Below are 18,272 nucleotides of genomic sequence, written 5' to 3' on the forward strand. Positions count from 1 at the left end.
AAGTGTCCTCAGACTAAACCAAAATCAAAAGTGTGTAAATAAATGTCCTTTTGGAATAATGGGTCTAGAAGTGGTTGTTCCAGTCTTCTCTGGGATATCTGATTAGATGTGAAGAGCTATATACAGTAATACAATCCGTGCCCGGTCTCCCAGAACTCTCAGCTTGCTGCTGTTATAATGGTGCATGTAGCATGGGTGTAGGCGTCTCCTGGACTGTGTGGTTTAATCCTCTCGATTTTCTCCTATATGTCTGTCTCCTGAGATGAATACTCACACTGATCCCCCAGAGATACAACATATAGATTCACATCTAATCAGATATCCCAGAGAAGACTGGAACACCCACTTCTAGATTCATTATTCCAAAAGGACATTTATTTACACACTTTTGATTTTGGTTTAGTCTGAGGACACTTTTTATTTGTAGCACGTTCACATAATTCACAGCGGTTTAAGTGTTAATATTTTATTGTTTGTTATTATTGTGATTATATGTGGATTGTATCACTACAGTAGTTTCTAACTATAGTTTTGAGCACTTATCACTTCCCATTATATACGGTAGTTTGCTTTAATTTATTTGAATTTTTCGTATTTTCATTCTTTTGAATTTTTGGATTTTCGAATTTCTGAGTTTTCAAATTTACGAATTTTAGAATTTTCTGTTTCAATGATTTTTATTTGTTTTAAGATTATATGCATCAACACAGAGAGCAGTGAACAATCCTCGCATGCTCTGCACATAGTAAGTCGTAAAAAAAAAAGAAAAAAAGGGGAAAGGAAAGTAAAACAAAAAAAGGGGGAAAACAAACAGAGAAAAAAAAATAAATAAAAAAAAAAAATAATAATAATAATAATTTCAATCATAACAAACAAAAGTAAGAGGGAAAATGATACTGGGTAACATATGAGCAGGCATCCAAGCATATAGACAATATCACAGTACAACAAATGCTTGCTATACTAAATATAGAACCATTATTGACCCAAATTGAGGGATGGATCCTGAATTGCGGCCCCTCTACATAACATAACTAATACTGAAGGCCAATCAATGACCAATATTTAGATATTGAAGTCCCTCGGAGCCCAAATTCTCCATCAGACAACACATTTTACAGATAGTTAAGATAGCTGAGTCGAATTTGTGAATTTTGATCATAACGAATGACCCGAAAAACTAAAGAAAAACTAATGAAAACGAAAGCAAACACATTTTTACGGCAGTGGACATGTCTAAAGCTGGCCATACATTATATAATTTTCTTAATCAATTTCCTTTAGATTTACTTTAAACTATATACAGTGCATCTGAAAAGTATTCACAGCGCTTCACTTTTTGCACATTTTGTTATGTTACAGCTTTATTTCAAAATGGACTCAATTCATTATTTTCCTCAAAATTCTACAAACAATACCCCATAATGACAACATGAAAGAAGTTTCTTTGCAAATTCATAAAAAAAGCCTTTGTCACGACACTCAAAATTGAGCTCAGGTGCATCCTGTTTCCACTGATCATCCTCGAGATGTTTCTACAACTTGATTGGAGTCCACCTGTAGTAAATTTAGTTGATTGGACATGATTTGGAAAGGCACACACCTGTCTATATAAGGTCCCACAGTTATACAGCATGTCAGAGCACAAACCAAGCCATGAAGTCCAAGGAATTGTCTGTAGACCTCTGAGACAGGATTGTATCAAGGCAGAGATCTGGGGAAAGGTACAGAAAAATGTCTGCAGCATTAAAGGTTCCAATGAGAACAGGGGCCTCCATCATCCATGAATGGAAGAAGTTTGGAACCACCAGGACTCTTCCTAGAGCGGGCCGCCTGGCCAAACTGAGTGATCGGGAAGAAGGGCCTTAGGGAGGTGACCAAGAATCCGATGGTCACTCTGACAGAGAGCCAGCATTTCTCTGTGAAGATAGGAGAACCTTTCAGAAGAACAACCATCTTTGCAGCACTCCACCAATCAGGCCTGTAGAGTGGCCAGATGGAAGCCACTCCTCAGTAAAAGGCACATGACAGCGGCAGGAACTGGGAGACTAGTCGGGATTGAGGGAAAGATTAATGCAGCAATGTACAGAGACATCCTTGATGAAAGCCTGCTCCAGAGCGCTCTGGACCCCAGACTGGTGCGAAGGTTCATATTCCAACAGGACAATGGCCCTTAGCACACAGCCAAAATAACAAAGGAATGGCTAAGGGCCAACTCTGTGAATGTCCTTGAGTGGCCCAGCCAGAGCCCAGACTTGAACCTGATTGAAGATCTCTGGAGAGATCTGAAAATGGCCGTGCACCGATGCTCCCAGTCCAACCTGATGGAGCTTGAGAGGTCCTGCAGAGAAGAATGGGAGAAACTGCCCAAAAATTGGTGTGCCAAGCCTGTACCATCATATTTAAAGACTTGAGGCTGTAATTTGTGCCAAAGGTGCTTCAATAAAGTATTGAGCAAAGGCTGTGAATACTTCTGTACATTGGATTTTTATTTAATATAAATTTGAAAAGATTTCAAACAAACTTTTTACACGTTGTTATAAAGTATTGTTTGTAGAATTTTGAGGAAAATAATGAATTTAATACATTTTGGAAAAAGGCTTTAACATAACAAAATGTGGAAAAAGTGAAGCGCTGTGAATACTTTCCGGATGTACTGTAGTACAAGGGCCTGCCTGTTTGCATACAAATTGAAAGTGTTAAGGTTTGACCTCATATTATATGGCATACTGTATGGCCAGCCTAAGTCAGGTCACGTCTGGATTCGCCCAGCATATCAATATTTGCTCTTAGACAATAGCAGCATGCATGTGTATGATTCTATGATTGCGCTGGGGAAGACTTTAATACATCAAAGCAGCGTACACCAAAATCTGTGATACCAAATTTGTGCATAAATAAATCAAATAGTGTGGCGCTAAATTAATACAACATGATAGAAAATATACCACACTTAGGGGCAGATCCACAGAGAGAGTACTTTCAAATTTCCCGCGTCGTATCTTTAGTTTGAATCCTCAAACCAAGATACGACGGCATCTGGGTTAGATCCGACAGGCGTACGGCTTCGTACGCCTTCGGATCTTAGATGCAATATTTCGGCGTCCGCTGGGTGGAGTTTGCGTTGTTTTCCGGGTCGGGTATGCAAATTAGCTATTTCCGACGATCCACGAACGTACGAGCGGCCGTCGCATTCTTTTACGTCGTCTCTAGTCGGCTTTTTCCAGCGTATAGTTAAAGCTGGTGTTTTGCGGCGTATAGTTAGACTTGCCATGTTAAGTATGGCCGTTGTTCCCGCGTTTAATTTGATTTTTTTTTCGCGTAAGTCGTCCGTGATTTGGGATGGACGTAATTCACGTCTATGTTAAAAAAAATGACGTCCTAGCGACGTCATTTAGCGCAATGCACGGTGGGAAATTTAGGGACGGCGCATACGCAGTTCATTCGGCGCGGGGACGCGCTTCATTTAAATGAAACACGCCCCCTAATCGCCGCTTTGAATTCCGCCGCCAGAGATGGACTACGCCGCCGTAACTTACGGTGCGAAATCTTTAAGGATTCGAAGATAACACATGTAAGTTACGCCTGTCGGATCTAACCCAGATGCCGTCGTATCTTGGTTTGAGGATTCACGACGTGGGAAATTTGAAAGTACGCCGGAGAATCAGTAGATACGCCGGTGTACTCTCTCTGTGGATCTGCCCCAAGGTGTATAGTCCCATATCCAAGTGCAAGTGAATGCCGCTCTTATCCAATTAACCACTTGCCGACCAGCTGTCGCAGTAATGCGGCAACATGGCTCGGATCGGTGAAACAACGTTATGTCGATTCACCCTGTGGCCACTAGGGGTGCCCTGCCCGCCACCCGGAGCCTACGCGAGTGCCTGGTGGGCGCGATAACCGCCAGGAACCCGCGACCTCTCATGTAAGAGTGAGAACCGGGAGCTGTGTGTGTACACAGCTCCTGTTCCTTTCAAGGGAGAAATGACTGATTGTATGTTCATAATAGTGTATGAACAATGATCTGTCATTTCCCCTAGTAAGTCCCATCCCCTCTTCAGTTAGAACACAATGAGGGAACACAATTAACCCCTTGATCGCCCCCTAGTGTTACCCCCTTTTTAAAAAAAACTGGGATATTTATTACAGCAAAAAGTTGAGCCCTCTACTGTAGAGCCGTCTTTTTGTGCTCTCCCCTGGGGGTTACCTTGAACCTGTCCTGTCCAATAATAGTCACTACTTGGGGTATCTGTATTGTATGTCCCTCTTGAGATATAGATCCCAGCCTATTGATATTTTGAATTATCACTTTGACTTTCTATATTTGGGCTTGTCGGCTGAAAGGCCGAAGAAGACATTTTTCTTATATCCATTTTCCCCATTTGTGACGTTGGAAATTACAGTTGATCAACCCGTTTTTTGCTTCGCCCAGCATTGCACCTTCTTTGCGTGGCTCGTTTTTTCTCCTCTATTGGATGTTTGGTTTTGCCACATGCTAACCAAGAAACGATTTTGTAAGAGTGAGATCCCTTTCTTGCTGCTACAATTACTGTTTTTCCTGAATTTGCATCCTGAAGAAGCCCTCAAGGCGAAACACGTTGATGCATTCGGGTTCTCATCATGTATATGTACTCATATGTAGGATTTTTAATTCTTGTACTGTCCTTGTATACTATGTTATATATGTGGTTTTCTATTAAACATATATATTTTTTTTACACATCTCTATTGTTTACTGTGCCGCTGAAAGACCGATTAGGGTCCATAACCCTATTTTTTTGCTTTTTCTTTACCACATTATTTACGGATGTTGGCAATGTGAGTGCTATTCTTCTATTTGTAGCAAAAAGTAAAAGATATTGTGTTTTTTTCAAAATTGACGCTGTTCTTTTGTTTATAGCGCAAAAAATAAAAACCGCAGAGGTGATCAAATACCACCAAAAGAAAGCTGGGTACAGCATCGCACGACCGCGCAAATGTCAGTTAAAGCGACGCAGTACCAAATTGTAAAAAGTGCTCTGGTTAGGAAGGGGGTAAAATCTTCTGGGGCTGAAGCGGTTAATATAAGCAATCCAAGAGATAAATTGTTTATACATCCAGTACTGATCACCACAGTGATATCACCCATGATATACAACAAGGTTGGCTCATTACCAGATAGCATGGACCATATTAAATGGTCAATAGCGCATTTAAATTAACCAGCATGTCTTGTTGTCACTCCTCATCCTCTTGCTGCAAACTCTCCCAGCAATGTAATGCAAAGCAAGAAAACAACATCTCATAGCGAAATATGTTAAAAAAAATCTGTATCTTTAAAGCGGTTGTAAACCCTAACTATTAACATTTTCTTAAAGACAGTGTACCGCTGCATCGATCGATCGCTATGTAGTAAATGTCATTATTAGTATTACGGTTTAAATCCTTACTTTTGTGCAATCTCTTTCTTCTATTATGCCGGCGCCATTGTTGTTTTGGTCTTCCGCATCTGCTGCAGGGATAACTTCCGCCCACAGTTGATTACGATTGCTGTAATTTTCGTTTATGGAAACGAAGAGAAGCTCTTCACAGCGTTTTGTCTTGCGCCGTCTGCCTCCTTCAAACCTTGTGACGTAGGAGTCACAAGGTAAACATCCATGAGCCTCTGGGGGGGGGACCAAATGTCACCGCAAACCATCGCGCGATGTCGGGGCTGACGTCAACAGCAGGAAATGACGCAGCCCCAACATTAAACAGAGATTTGGCCGGCAGCGTCTCGGCTTGGCGGTTTACCGATCAGACGGCGCATGCACGGAATGACGTCACCACTCGGGATATCGGCGATATACAGAGAAGGAAGTAGAGCTGCACAATTAATCGTCAAGAATCGTTATCGCGATCTTTTTCCCGTTGCAATTCTTGACACAGGGTTTGAGGATCTTTGACATGAAAATAATTTTCTCTCTGCACTTTGGTATGCAAAGAATTTCCTGTCTGCTCTCAGCCAAAAGTCAGTCTGGGCAATCAGCCAAGTCTGGGCAGCCTGCCAAGTTTTTAAAAACATTCTTTATCAGTGGAAAGTTAAGTCTAAACATTGTATCACTTCAAAGGAATAAACTTCTGTATGTAAATTAGGAACGTTTAACCACTTAAACACCAAACCTTTTTTCTGACAGCTCTTTTCAAGTTAAAATAATTTTTTTTTTTTTTGCTAGAAAATTACTTAGAACCCCCAAACATTATAACATTTTTTAATAGAGACCCTAGAGAATACAATGGCGGTTGCTGCAATATTTTATGTTGCACTGTATTTGCGCAGCAGTCTTTTTAAATGCAATTTTTTTGGAAAAAATTACTTTAATGAATAAAAAAAAAAAAGTTAGCCCATATATTTTTTATTTTTTTTGTATAAATGTAAAAGATTTTACGCTGTGAGAATCGTGAGAGAATCGTGATCTTCATTCTAAGCAAAAAAATCGTGATTCTCATTTTGGCCAGAATCGTGCAGCTCTAGAAGGAAGCAGGTAAGACAAAAAAACAAAGAGAGTGACAAATTGGGGAGATTAAGATGCTTTGAGCAATACAAAGTCGAAAATTTAGGTATACAACCGCTTTAATAATAGAAGTGCACTTACCTAATTTAGTGAGCCTCTGGGGGGGGAGGAAATGTCACCACAAACCATGGCGCGATGTCGGGGCTGACGTCAACAGCAGGAAATGACGCAGCCCCCCGACATAAACAGAGATTTGTCCAGCAGCGTCTCGGCTTGCCCGTTTACCGATCAGACGGCGCATGCGCGGAATGACGTCACCACTCGGGATATCGGCGATATACAGAGAAGGAAGTAGAGCTGCACAATTAATCGTCAAGAATCGTTATCGCGATCTTTTTCCCGTTGCAATTCTTGACACAGGGTTCAATGATGTCTTCAGAGGAACTGGCCAAATGGCGTCATCTATGCTATCACTCTTATATGTGTGTGATTCTGTCTATACACACCTTGTTCATGAACGCTGCTGCAAAACTGATACAGGTCTAGAGAATCTATAATCACCCATCTGAATTTAAAGGTAGATGTAACCCTTGGATCCGGTTCACACTGGTGTGGTTCGGGAACCACATGTGATTTGGACATGAATCGCACCGCATTCCTGTTCAAATCGCATGCGATTCTGTAGAAGTGCAGTTTGAGCCATTTATTTTTGCTGTGATTGACAACAGAGGGAGCCAATGGCTCCCACAGCAGTCCCAGCAGCAGCAAATGGGGGAGATTGTTTTGAATATTAAAAATAAATTAAATAGAGTTTTTGGTGCTAAGATTCAATATAGTTCTGCTTTTAAGCATCATCTTATATCATCATGTGTCTTCTGACCACGTAACAGAACACTTCACAAAATGTAAAGTATAAAGTACAGATTGCTGAGCTGTGCATAGCTCTGGCAAAGGACACAGTGAGGTTTTCAATCACAACTATGAAAAGCTTTTTTCTTATTTAGAATTCTGGTCTTTGAATGAGACAATTGTAAAGCTTCCAAAGACAAGAAGATCTCGCAGGAAGAAGAGACAAGTGAGTACAGCACATTTCTGTGGGGCTTTCAGAGCGGAATTACTGTTTAAAATTACCATTTAAATATACAGTAATTATGAAAAAAATATTGCTGTATCTTCTCCAGGGGATAAACAATGAGAGCTGAATTCCATGCAAATGTCGAAATGCACAGATTGAATACATAAATAGTAATTGGTTCAGCAGCCAAAGGATTTTTATTTCTGTCCATCCGATCCTGAGATTTACACAGTCCCATCGCCAAGCGCCCCCCACTCGCTCATGACTCCCGCGAGCGTGCCCGGCGGTCGCGATCACCTGCGATCGCTCGTTACAGAGCGAGAACTGGGAGCTGTGTGTGTAAACACACAGCTCCCGGTCCTGTCAGGGGAGAAATGCCTGACCGTCTGTTCATACAATGTATGAACAGCGATCAGTCATTTCCCCTAGTGAGTCCACCCCCCCTACAGTTAGAACACACCCAGGGAACATACTCAACCCCTTCCCCGCCCCCTAGTGTTAACCCCTTCCCTGCCAGTGGCATTTTTATAGTAATCAATGCATTTTTATAGCACTGATCGCTATAAAAATGGCAATGGTCCCAAAAATGTGTCAAAAGTGTCCAAAGTGTCCGCCATAATGTCGCAGTACCGAAAAAAAAATCGCTGATCGCCGCCATTACTAGTAAAAAAAAAATATTAATAAAAATGCCATAAAACTACCCCCTATTTTGTAAACGCTATAACTTTTGCGCAAACCAATCAGTAAACGCTTATTGCGATTTTTTTATGAAAAATATGTAGAATACGTATCGGCCTAAACTGAGGAAAGAAATCGTTTTTTATATATTTTTGGGGGATATTTATTATGGTAAAAAGTAAAAAAATTTTTTTTTTTTAAATTGTCGCTCTATTTTTGTTTATAGCGCAAAAACTAAAAACCGCAGAGGTGATCAAATACCACCAAAAGAAAGCTCTATTTGTGGGGAAAAAATGCATTGTTTACTGTGAAAATGACAATTGCAGTTTGGGAGTTAACCACTAGGGGGCGCTGAAGGGGTTAAGTGTGACTTCATCTGTGTTTCTAACTGTAGGGGGGCGGGGCTGGACGTCATTGATCATGTTTCCCTATATTAGGGAACACACGATCGATGTCAGCGCCACAGTTAAGAACATGGAAGGTGTGTTTACACACAGCTCTCCCCGTTCTTCAGCTCCGGGGACCGATCGCAGGACTCCAGCAGGGATCGGGTCCGCGTGTCCTGCGGTCACGTTGCTTCGGACCGAGTCGCAGGCGCACGCCACGGGCGCGCGCCCGTGACCCACGGCTGGGCACTTAAAGAGGACGTACAGGTACGTGCTTGTGCCCAGCCGTGCCATTCTGCCGATGTATATCTGCAGGAGGTGGTCCTTAAGTGGTTAAGCATCATTAAAATCACTGCTCCATAAAAAAAACGACCGTTTATAAAACTTTTTTTCCATTGATACATGTTCCCTGGGGCAAGACCCGTTTTACGACAATAACTTGCATATTAGCCTTTAAAATTAGCACTTTTGAATTCGAACGTTCGAGTCCCATAGACTTCAATAGGGTTCTAAATGTTCGCGCGAACGTTTGGTCCGTTCGAAGGTTCTGGTGCGAACCGACCGTTCGGCTCATCCATATCCTTCACTTACCTTATCCTTCAATTTTGCTTTTAAATGTCCTTATTTCTTCTGAGAAATCCTCACTTCCTGTTCTTCCTAAATTCCTAAATCCCGCTACAAATCGAAGGGAGAACGTAGATTTTCGGTCCAAGGACCACGGCTCTGGAATGCTCTACCCACTACAATCTGCTTGGAGGAAAACCATCAGGCCTTTAGGAAAAAACTAAAGACCCACCTCTTCTGAAGGACCGGAATGACTCTAGACGGGAAGCGCCTTGAGGCGATTTAGTTCGCATTTGTTGCGCTATACAAGTTACTCACTCACTCACTCATTCTGTCTGTAACTCACCACCGTAATGCAAGGCTTTCTCCCTGGTGTGGAGAAAGCCTCTTGAGGGGGGAGGGGGCGAGCAGGCAAGTCAGGACACTCTCTACTTTGCAGATAGAGAAAGGAGCTGTGTGTTAGTGGGCGTCCTGACCCTTCTGCTCGCCCCCCTCCCCCCTCAAGAGGCTTTCTCCACACCAGGGAGAAAGCCTCATATTACTGTGTGTAGTTACAGACAGAAGAACAGGAAGTGAGGATTTCTCAGAAGAAATAAGGACATTTAAAAGCAAAATGGAAGGATGAGGTAAGTGAAGGAGGACTGCACTAAGGTAAAGGAAGCTATTTAGGGAATTTTTTTTTTTTTACCTTTACAACCCCTTTAAGCCTCGTACACACACACGGTTTTCTCGGCAAGAAACAGCAAGAAAACTGCTGGCAGAGCTTTCTGTGACAGTGCTGAAAGCTGAAAAATGGCTTGGGCAGGAAGGGGGGGGGGGGGGTTCTCAGTAAGCAAGTGGATAATTAATTTGTGTCTTTTACAACTTGGCAGCAGAGCCTTGGGGGATTTTGTAGCTGGAAAAGATTAAACAACCTAGCAGGGTTTTTATTATTTTTTACGCCAAAGAGAGGCTTGGTGAGATGGGAACACCTGATATGTATAAGGGTTAATAAAGGTTAAGGTTATCTTTAAATTGGAAAGGTTCTATGCCACTAGACTACACCCACTAGTTGACCACTCTTGTTGGAGATATTAAATGGACAGGTTTGCCCAAACATAACCAATGACGGGCACTCTCTACCAGTTTCAACTTCCACTCCCTTTCGGAAAAACTAAGCCCTCAGGATTTAGGTATCTGCCATATGATTATATGCCTTGAGGTGGTCAGATTTCAGCATTAAAGGAGTTCTCTGACCTAAAACTTTTAACCCCCGCTGTGCCCGGGCTGTAAAAATATACAAAATAAACTGTCACTTACCTGCCTACGATCCCCCGTTGTTCCGATATCGCCGTCCCGTTCTCCGGTCCCGGGCCCCTTCCGCTTCCTGGGGGTCGGTGACTCATAGTGCGCTCAGCCTATCAGCGGCCGCAGCAATGTCCCGTCGCGGCCGCTGATAGGCTGAGCGCACTATGAGTCACCGACACACAGCAAGCGGAAGAGACCGGGACCGGAGAACGGGACGGCGATATCGGAACAACGGGGGATCGTAGGCAGGTAAGTGACAGTTTATTTTGTATATTTTTACAGCCCGGGCACAGCGGGGGTTAAAAGTTTTAGGTCAGAGAACTCCTTTAACCTACTGGACAGGCTTTACCATTGTTTACTTTTGCTTGTTCTATCCTATTTTGATCCCTATACAAACTGATTTATTTTTCTGTTATGGTACATTCTGCATTATGGAACTTTTACTTGAGAATTATATTTTTGACTCCATTGTCGCCAATCATTTTTACTTTTAGACTCAGCCGTTATCTGGCAGTGTCGTGGATGAGACAAAATACGTTGAGCTGATGATTGTTAATGATCACCTGATGGTATGATATATTCAGTTATTAATAAACAATATATGGACATGGCGTGAAATAATTCTATCTATCTATCTATCTATCTATCTATCTATCTATCTATCTATCTATCTATCTATCTATCTATTGTGTGTCTGTCTAGTTTTCCATCTACTGTATAGTACATGTCTCTGTCAATTCCTCCTATATATTTTTTAAGGTTCTAAAAGCTTGCTCAACTTCCTTGTGTATTTTTTGTTGTTTTGAAAAGATGGAATCCTCTACATACCTATTTATTATCCTTTATAACCATATGCTGTATCTATTTACCAGCTATCTATCCAGGGCTTTTTTTTTGTCAGAGAATTGGTTTAGGTACTCCAAACTACATCCTGAGCAATGGAGGGGAGTAGTAAATCGGTTCCAAATGCTGTGCATGGCTAGATTGCAATGAAGCTGGGAGGGTCTTTTGGGGCCATGATTTAAAAAGAATCTACTGGCCGTATACTTGGCACACATATGCCCACAATCCTTGTATCCACACAATATGCTGTGCCACCAACAAAAGTCTAACAGACATACAGAACACTCAAAAATGTAAACTCTTCTATTACATATTCATTTTTAACATACCCTATAGATAGAAGAACTTTATAAGAAGGCTTGTCGTAAAAAAAACTCTCCCCAGCATTGGTAGTCAGAGAATGAAAATAAAAAAATAAAGCCAGCCATAGATGGTTTGGAACCATGTATAGGCTGGCAGAATGTACCCAAATTGATAGATCGATCAACTTGGGTACAACCACCCTGTCGGATTTTACATACGATTATTGCTAGTGGCTATTATAGCCACTAGCAGTAATCACTGTTTTCTCATAGTGGGGCTGGCCTCTGTGCTGTCAAAATAGTTAACTTGTCAGAAACTCCAACTACTTAACTTCTGGTTTCTTTAAACCATCAGTAATTGGAGATTTTGACGATTTGCTGTTTGGACTCAACATCCGCACACCGAATAGAGTCCGGTGCACAATATTATGAGCAGAGATTGTTAGGCCCTGTACACACGACCGGTTCATCCGATGAGAATGGTCCGACGGACCATTTTCATCGGTCCACCGCTGAAGTGGCCTGATGGTCTGATGTGTGTACACACCATCAGTTCAAAAACCGATCGGATCAGAACGCAGTGACGTAAAACACACGACGTGCTGAAAAAAAACGAAGTTCAATGCTTCCAAGCATGCGTCGACTTGATTCTGAGCATGCGCAGGTTTTGAACCGATGCTTTTGTGTACTAACCATCGGTTTGGCCCGATCGGTCAGCGGTCCATCGGTTCGATTTTAAAGCATGTTTTAAAATTTTGGACCGAAGGACAACAGACTGATGGGCTATACACACGGTCGGTTTGGACCGATGAAACTGAACCTCGGTCCATTCTCATCGGTTTTGTCCGACCGTGTGTACGCGGCCTTACTCTGCTCCAAAACTAGCCAACAAAATGGCAGCCTCTGAGGCGGGGACAACTTTGTCTTCCTTAGCCGCTGTCCTGTAAAAACAGCTAAATCTTCCTGTACTGGACTGTATTCGGTTGCCGGTGTTGTGTACAATTACAATTACCGATAGTTTAAAGAAACCGGAAGTGACATGATTGGAGTTTCTGACGCGTTGGCTAATTTGACAGAACATCTCAGCCCCTCCCCACCGGGAGAACACAATGGCTCTGCGGTAGAGATTTCCCTATCAACACTGACTGTGTTGATAGGGGAATCGAGCAATCTTATATCCCATGGTTGCAGGAAAGAAAATTGCTCCATCTATTGTTGCCTTAAGCCCCCTCCAACATTGTTGTTTATTGGCTGGCTGTACAAATAAGCCTCCCCTAGCACTGGTAGTGGCAAGTCAATGGCTGTAACCAGGGTCACCATAAGAATTATTGGGCCCCCCAAGGAAAATTCCCTAGTGGTCTAGTGGGGAAGCTGTCCCGTTTATACGCTGATGGTCTAGTTGAACTGTCTGTAAAAAATAAATAAAAAATCCACCACTTACCTTTCCTGCAGTCATGCGCAGCTCTCTCTTCACATAGTGACCGTGCATGCCAGAGCTGCTGTCATTGTGGTATCGGTGCTAATCATAGCACTATGTGGAGCGAGCACGCCTCTCCCTCTGATACCCGAATGTCTCTTCTGGTTATCAGAGGGAGACTGCAGCAATTCTGAGGATGCCGCACAGCACAGCCACCTGCACCAGGGAGGCTGAATAAAGACTGCAAGACGGAGTGGTGTGGGAATATCTATCTATCCATGTATCTATCTATCTATCTATCTATCTATCTATCTATCTATCTATCTATCTATCTATCTATCTATCTACTTGTTTAAAATCCTTTATTATTTATCCATCTATCAATTTCACACATCTTTAACTCTACTTGCAGTATAAAAAGCACCGATTATCTGTTGGCCAGACAAACAATTACGCAAAGTCTGTTGTGAATTTTGCAGATATGGTAAGTGTCATTACAAAGCCTTGAATTGATTTAAAACTTGTTTGCAAAATTCTCCTTATTATTGTGTCATTAACACCTATTGTAAATCAAAGGGCAGTTTTTGCTTCTGCTGGGCTACCTGTAGATGCGATCTCTGATCTGACCAATCACTGTTCAGTCATAAAAACTGGCTCAGTAATCTTAGGGTAAAGAAATCCATAGTCCAAAATGAGTTTCACATTCGGCGGCTGTAGTTCCTTAAAAGATGAGGCCAGTGCCAGCGGTTCCTGATTTATGCGCACACACACACTCACTCAGCGGACATAGCCATGGGTGTATGTGCCACAGTCATTCTACAGAAAAACCCGCCGTGTTGGATTTTCTGATCTTACATCTATAACAAGCTCTGCATTGATTTGCTGTGTTTACTTTGATTTAAACTAATTTGTTTTCTTTTGAAAATCTGCAAAATAAGTGATGGAAAATTCTGCAGTTAGAGGGTAGAAAAGGGTACGGAGAAAACATAGTATTTTTAAGCCTGATGTCTAATCTAATATATTTTTTAAAGCAGTAAAAAAACGGTACGGTTTAAAAAACAAAACAAAAAAACCTTTAAGGCCTTGTACACACGAGAGGATTTCCGCTGGAAACGGTCCGCCGGACCATTTCCAGCGGATAAATCCTCTGGTGGATTTTGATCTGATGGCTGTACACACCATCAGATCAAAATCCCCACGGAATACATCCCCAGTGACGTGGCCGCGACAATGACACGGCGATGTGCGCGACCCTGGAAGGTAAATACTTCCACGCATGCGTCGAATCATTACGACGCATGTGAGGGATGGGATCGGACGGACTTATCCGGTGAGTCTGTACAGACGACCGGATAAGTCCGGCGGACAGGATTCCAGCGGATAGATTTCTTAGCATGCTAAGAAATTTTTATCCGCTGAAAATCCGTCGGCTGGATTTTTATCCACCTGAAAATGTCCGCTAGGCCGTACACACGACCGGATCTATCTGCTGGAACTGATCCGCGGATCAATCCCAGCGGATCGATCCGGTCGTGTGTACGGGGCCTAAGGCAATTGCATAATGTGCTAGTTTAAGCGACAGTCACTATACCTGTGTCAGGACCGTTAAGGTAAGTACTCACCGAGACCGAGATGCCGAGGGTGGCTAACTTTGTGACTCTGTGCACCTCACCCTCTGGGGATGGAGACAGCGAGGAGGGGCACAAAGAGGCACCGGCTGCCGGCAGCGGGAGATGATTAGCTGGAAGTCACTGAAGCTATGATTCGGAGACACCAAGGGAGCTGTAGCAGATGAGGTGAAGATGCCGGTGCAAGTCAGAGTCCACGGGTTAGAGAGCCTGATCAGGTCAAGCAGGAAGTCCAGGAAACAAGCCAAATGGTCAGGGGTTCCAGAAGGTAGAGAGTCCAAAACGGGAAGCCAGGGATCAAAGGAATAGAGACGGAAGCGGGTCCAGTAAACAAGCCAGGAGGTCAAAGCGTAGGAGAAGGCAAAGAGTAGTCAAGTCCAAATCCGGGTCAAAACAGGTCAGAATACAGGTAATCTTCAAAGGTACTTCAGGTAAAGCTGACAACGAACCAGCAATTAGCAAGGAGGAAGGGGCTGGCTTAAATAGGCCGCTCAGGCCACTGATTGGTCCAAAGTAACATAGGTTCAGCACCAGGCTCCAACGGACAGCAAGCAAAGTAACACTTGAGCAGTGGCTCAGAGGCAAAGAGCTGGACTTATAATGGATAGGTCCTAGGTTCAATTCCACCCAGAGCCAACTGGGGAATGTGACCGTAAAGGGCAGTGCCCTGACAACCTGTTTCAACATTTTAGGTTCATAGAAGTTGCATGAACAGGGGCTTTCCTGCATAAATAATGTATAAAGCCACACCCATCAAGGCACCTCTGCAAAGCCCCTAATTCTAAAGCACTTGAGCTCCCAACCTGGGACATATACTGTATATAGCAATGAACACATTGAGAGTAGGGATGAGCTTGGGTTCGTTTTGAACCAATGTTTTGACAAACCCAGAAGGAAGCTGTCAATCCGGGTCCAATCCCCATCCTGCAGCTGCAGGTACACAAAGGGGTGGGGATGCTTGAGACAACATTGACCCGCATCCAATTTGCATAAGTGTGAACCCAGCCTCAGGGATACGTTTTAGGAGTTGGTTAAAGTAACATCAAGGAGTAGGTTTCAGTAAGGCCCCATAGAAGTTGTGAATGGGGCTGTTAGCGGTTGCAGGCCAGGGTTTCTGGTGATTAGCTGTGGGAGGCAGCCACATTGAAAGCAATGGAAGGCTGAGAGCTTCTACAGATAAATGTGGCTGCTCGCACATAATCATTCATGGAACGATTACCTGCAAGTGATCATCCCTGCATGCAGACAGTCTGCATCCAAGGCCGATCATATTCAGATAATCCTTCAGTGAGTAAATACATGCGAATGGCCGCAATTAGCTGCAGGAGCTGTCATTGCTTTCAAAGGGGCTGCTGCTTCTTGATCAGAGGAGAAAACAGGAATGACACAGACTGTGCCAAGGGAACACAGATTAGGGAGATTGAGAAAAGCAGGAGAGGCGACAGGACAAACTCTGCGCAATCCTTATACTATATCAACTAATGCATTCTATGCAATAGGATAAAAAGCCTTCTGTGTGTAGCAGCCGCCCCAGCGATGTCCACGAGTCCCTCGGCCCTCCAGGATTCTTCCTTCTGATTGGCTGAGACACAACAACAGCGCCATTGCCTCCCATGGCTGTCAATCAAAGTCAGTTAGCCAATCAGGAGAGAGAGGGGGTGAGGGCAGAATAGCAGGTCCATGTCTGAATGGACATGTGAAGCTGCAGCTCGGCTAGGGTGCCCCCATAGCAAGCTTCTTGCTGTGGGTCACTTTACAGGAGAGAGGGACCAAGAGCAGGGAAGAGGGATTCGAGAAGAGGAGGATCCAGGCTGCCCTGTGCAAAACCAACTACACAGAGGAGGTAAGTACTGTATAACATGTTTGTTATTTAAAAAAAAAAAGATTTTACAATCACTTTAAGCCAGCTGTAGATGGTTTAAATCTCAGCCAGTTCAGCTGTGACCTGCCAAGATTCAATCCATGAATGGGCAGGCTAATTGTCGACTTGGGTACAACCATACCTCGCAACATTTTGAGATGGGGGGGAAAAGGGACACCTATGAGCCAAAAGAATGTATGCTTAGGACACAACTCCTGCCACACCCCCTTAAAAAATGATACAAAAAAATGATTAGTTAAACCCACAAAGTGCTTTTTTTTTTTACCACTACTATTCCTTTTATATTGGCTTTTTAAATGTACAAATGCAGCAAATTACAAATTGGATAAAAGATTTAGCAAAGGAAAACACTTTTTAAAAGCTAAAAAGTGCATTTTACATACAACTATATAGATCAAACCAAAATGAGGGACAAATGAGGGACAGAGGGACATTTTTCCAAATCAGAGACTGTCCCTCGAAATCGGGGACAGTTGGGAGGTATGTACAACCAGCATATCAGATTTCTAGCATGCGATTATTGCCACTGTCTATAGCCACTAGCAATAATCACTGTGCCCGGCGGGAAAACACAATAGCTCCGCGGGAGGGATTTCCGCATTAACACTGACTGTGGTGGCAAAGAAAGACAATCGCATCATCTATGGCCTGCTTTAGACTTGCAAGGATATTGTCTCATCATATCTCCCAGATATTCTCTCTTTCCTACCTTGGCAGGCAGCCTGTGAACGTCAGTACTGTAAAGCTTCTGTCAAGCTTCCTTTCTAGCAGATCCAAGGCATATAATACAATCAAGGCTAAAATTGCTCACATTTTAATTACAGAGTGACATATAGATTTTGAGACTAAGGAAAGGGGAGTGCACTCAATAAGAAAGTGACTGCTCTGGGGATTAACAAAATAGCAGCCTCCGGCAAGAAGAATCAGGAGCATCCCTGGAGGCAATTTACAGCCCACACTAATTCTGGTAGCATAATTAATAATGTGGAATGTAGGTTCTTTTGCTAAAGAACATTAATTGTTTTTCAAACTGTTATGGGTAAAGTTAAGCTTTAAGCTACAGAGCGGTCTCGTGTTCTCTGCGCAGTAATTTGGATTTGTACTGAAGTGACGTCTTTCCAGCAGCCCTGACAAAGTGCTCTTTTTCTCTCTCTCTCTCCCGTTTATGTACTAGCTATATAAGGAGCAGCTAAACACGCGGATTGTGCTGGTCGCCATGGAAACCTGGGCTGATAACAGTAGAATTAGCATTGATGGAAATCCTCTCAAGACGCTAAAAGAGTTTATGAAATACAGGAGGGATTTTATCAAAGACAAAAGTGATGCTATACATCTCTTCTCGTACGTAATGTTTATTATCTGCCTTTTATGCTTACTTTTTTCTAATATATAGGTTATGAAGAAAGTGAGCACAACTCGTGAAATGGGACCATCAGCAGGGTCCCAGAATCTAGCTTTGTTTTTGTTTTTTTTAGATATGGGTCACTTTCTATCAAGATTTATTGAAAATAAATAAATAAAAAATATTTTCAGTAAATCCCTACAATACATGCACATTTCCCTGTGTTTTATCCCTTTAAGAAACAGCAAGTGTGCTTCTAACTTCCTGTTTAAAGCAGAATTCCACCCAAAATTGAAAGCTCCGCTTGTCTGTCTCCTCCCCCTCCGGTGCCACATTTGCCACCCTTGCGGGGGGTGGGGGAGCAGGTACCTGTTTTTGACAAGTACCTGTCCCCA

The 18,272-nt window shown here is 42.9% G+C and overlaps 1 protein-coding gene across 8 annotated transcripts in view; it reads left to right on the plus strand.

The window, feature by feature from the left end:
- The window catches only part of ADAM22 (ADAM metallopeptidase domain 22), a 390,621-nt gene that overhangs the window by 266,243 nt on the left and 106,106 nt on the right, over window positions 1–18,272 (plus strand). For all 8 annotated transcript variants that reach the window (XM_040352431.1, XM_040352432.1, XM_040352434.1 and 5 more), the window contains exons 8-11: window positions 7,478–7,548; window positions 10,958–11,032; window positions 13,438–13,509; window positions 17,710–17,876. In XM_040352431.1, the coding sequence (XP_040208365.1) occupies window positions 7,478–7,548; window positions 10,958–11,032; window positions 13,438–13,509; window positions 17,710–17,876 (385 nt within the window). The remainder of the gene's footprint in view (window positions 1–7,477; window positions 7,549–10,957; window positions 11,033–13,437; window positions 13,510–17,709; window positions 17,877–18,272) is intronic.

Source organism: Rana temporaria, chromosome 5, assembly GCF_905171775.1.
Source record: "Rana temporaria chromosome 5, aRanTem1.1, whole genome shotgun sequence".
Classification (NCBI taxonomy): Eukaryota; Metazoa; Chordata; class Amphibia; order Anura; family Ranidae; genus Rana; species Rana temporaria.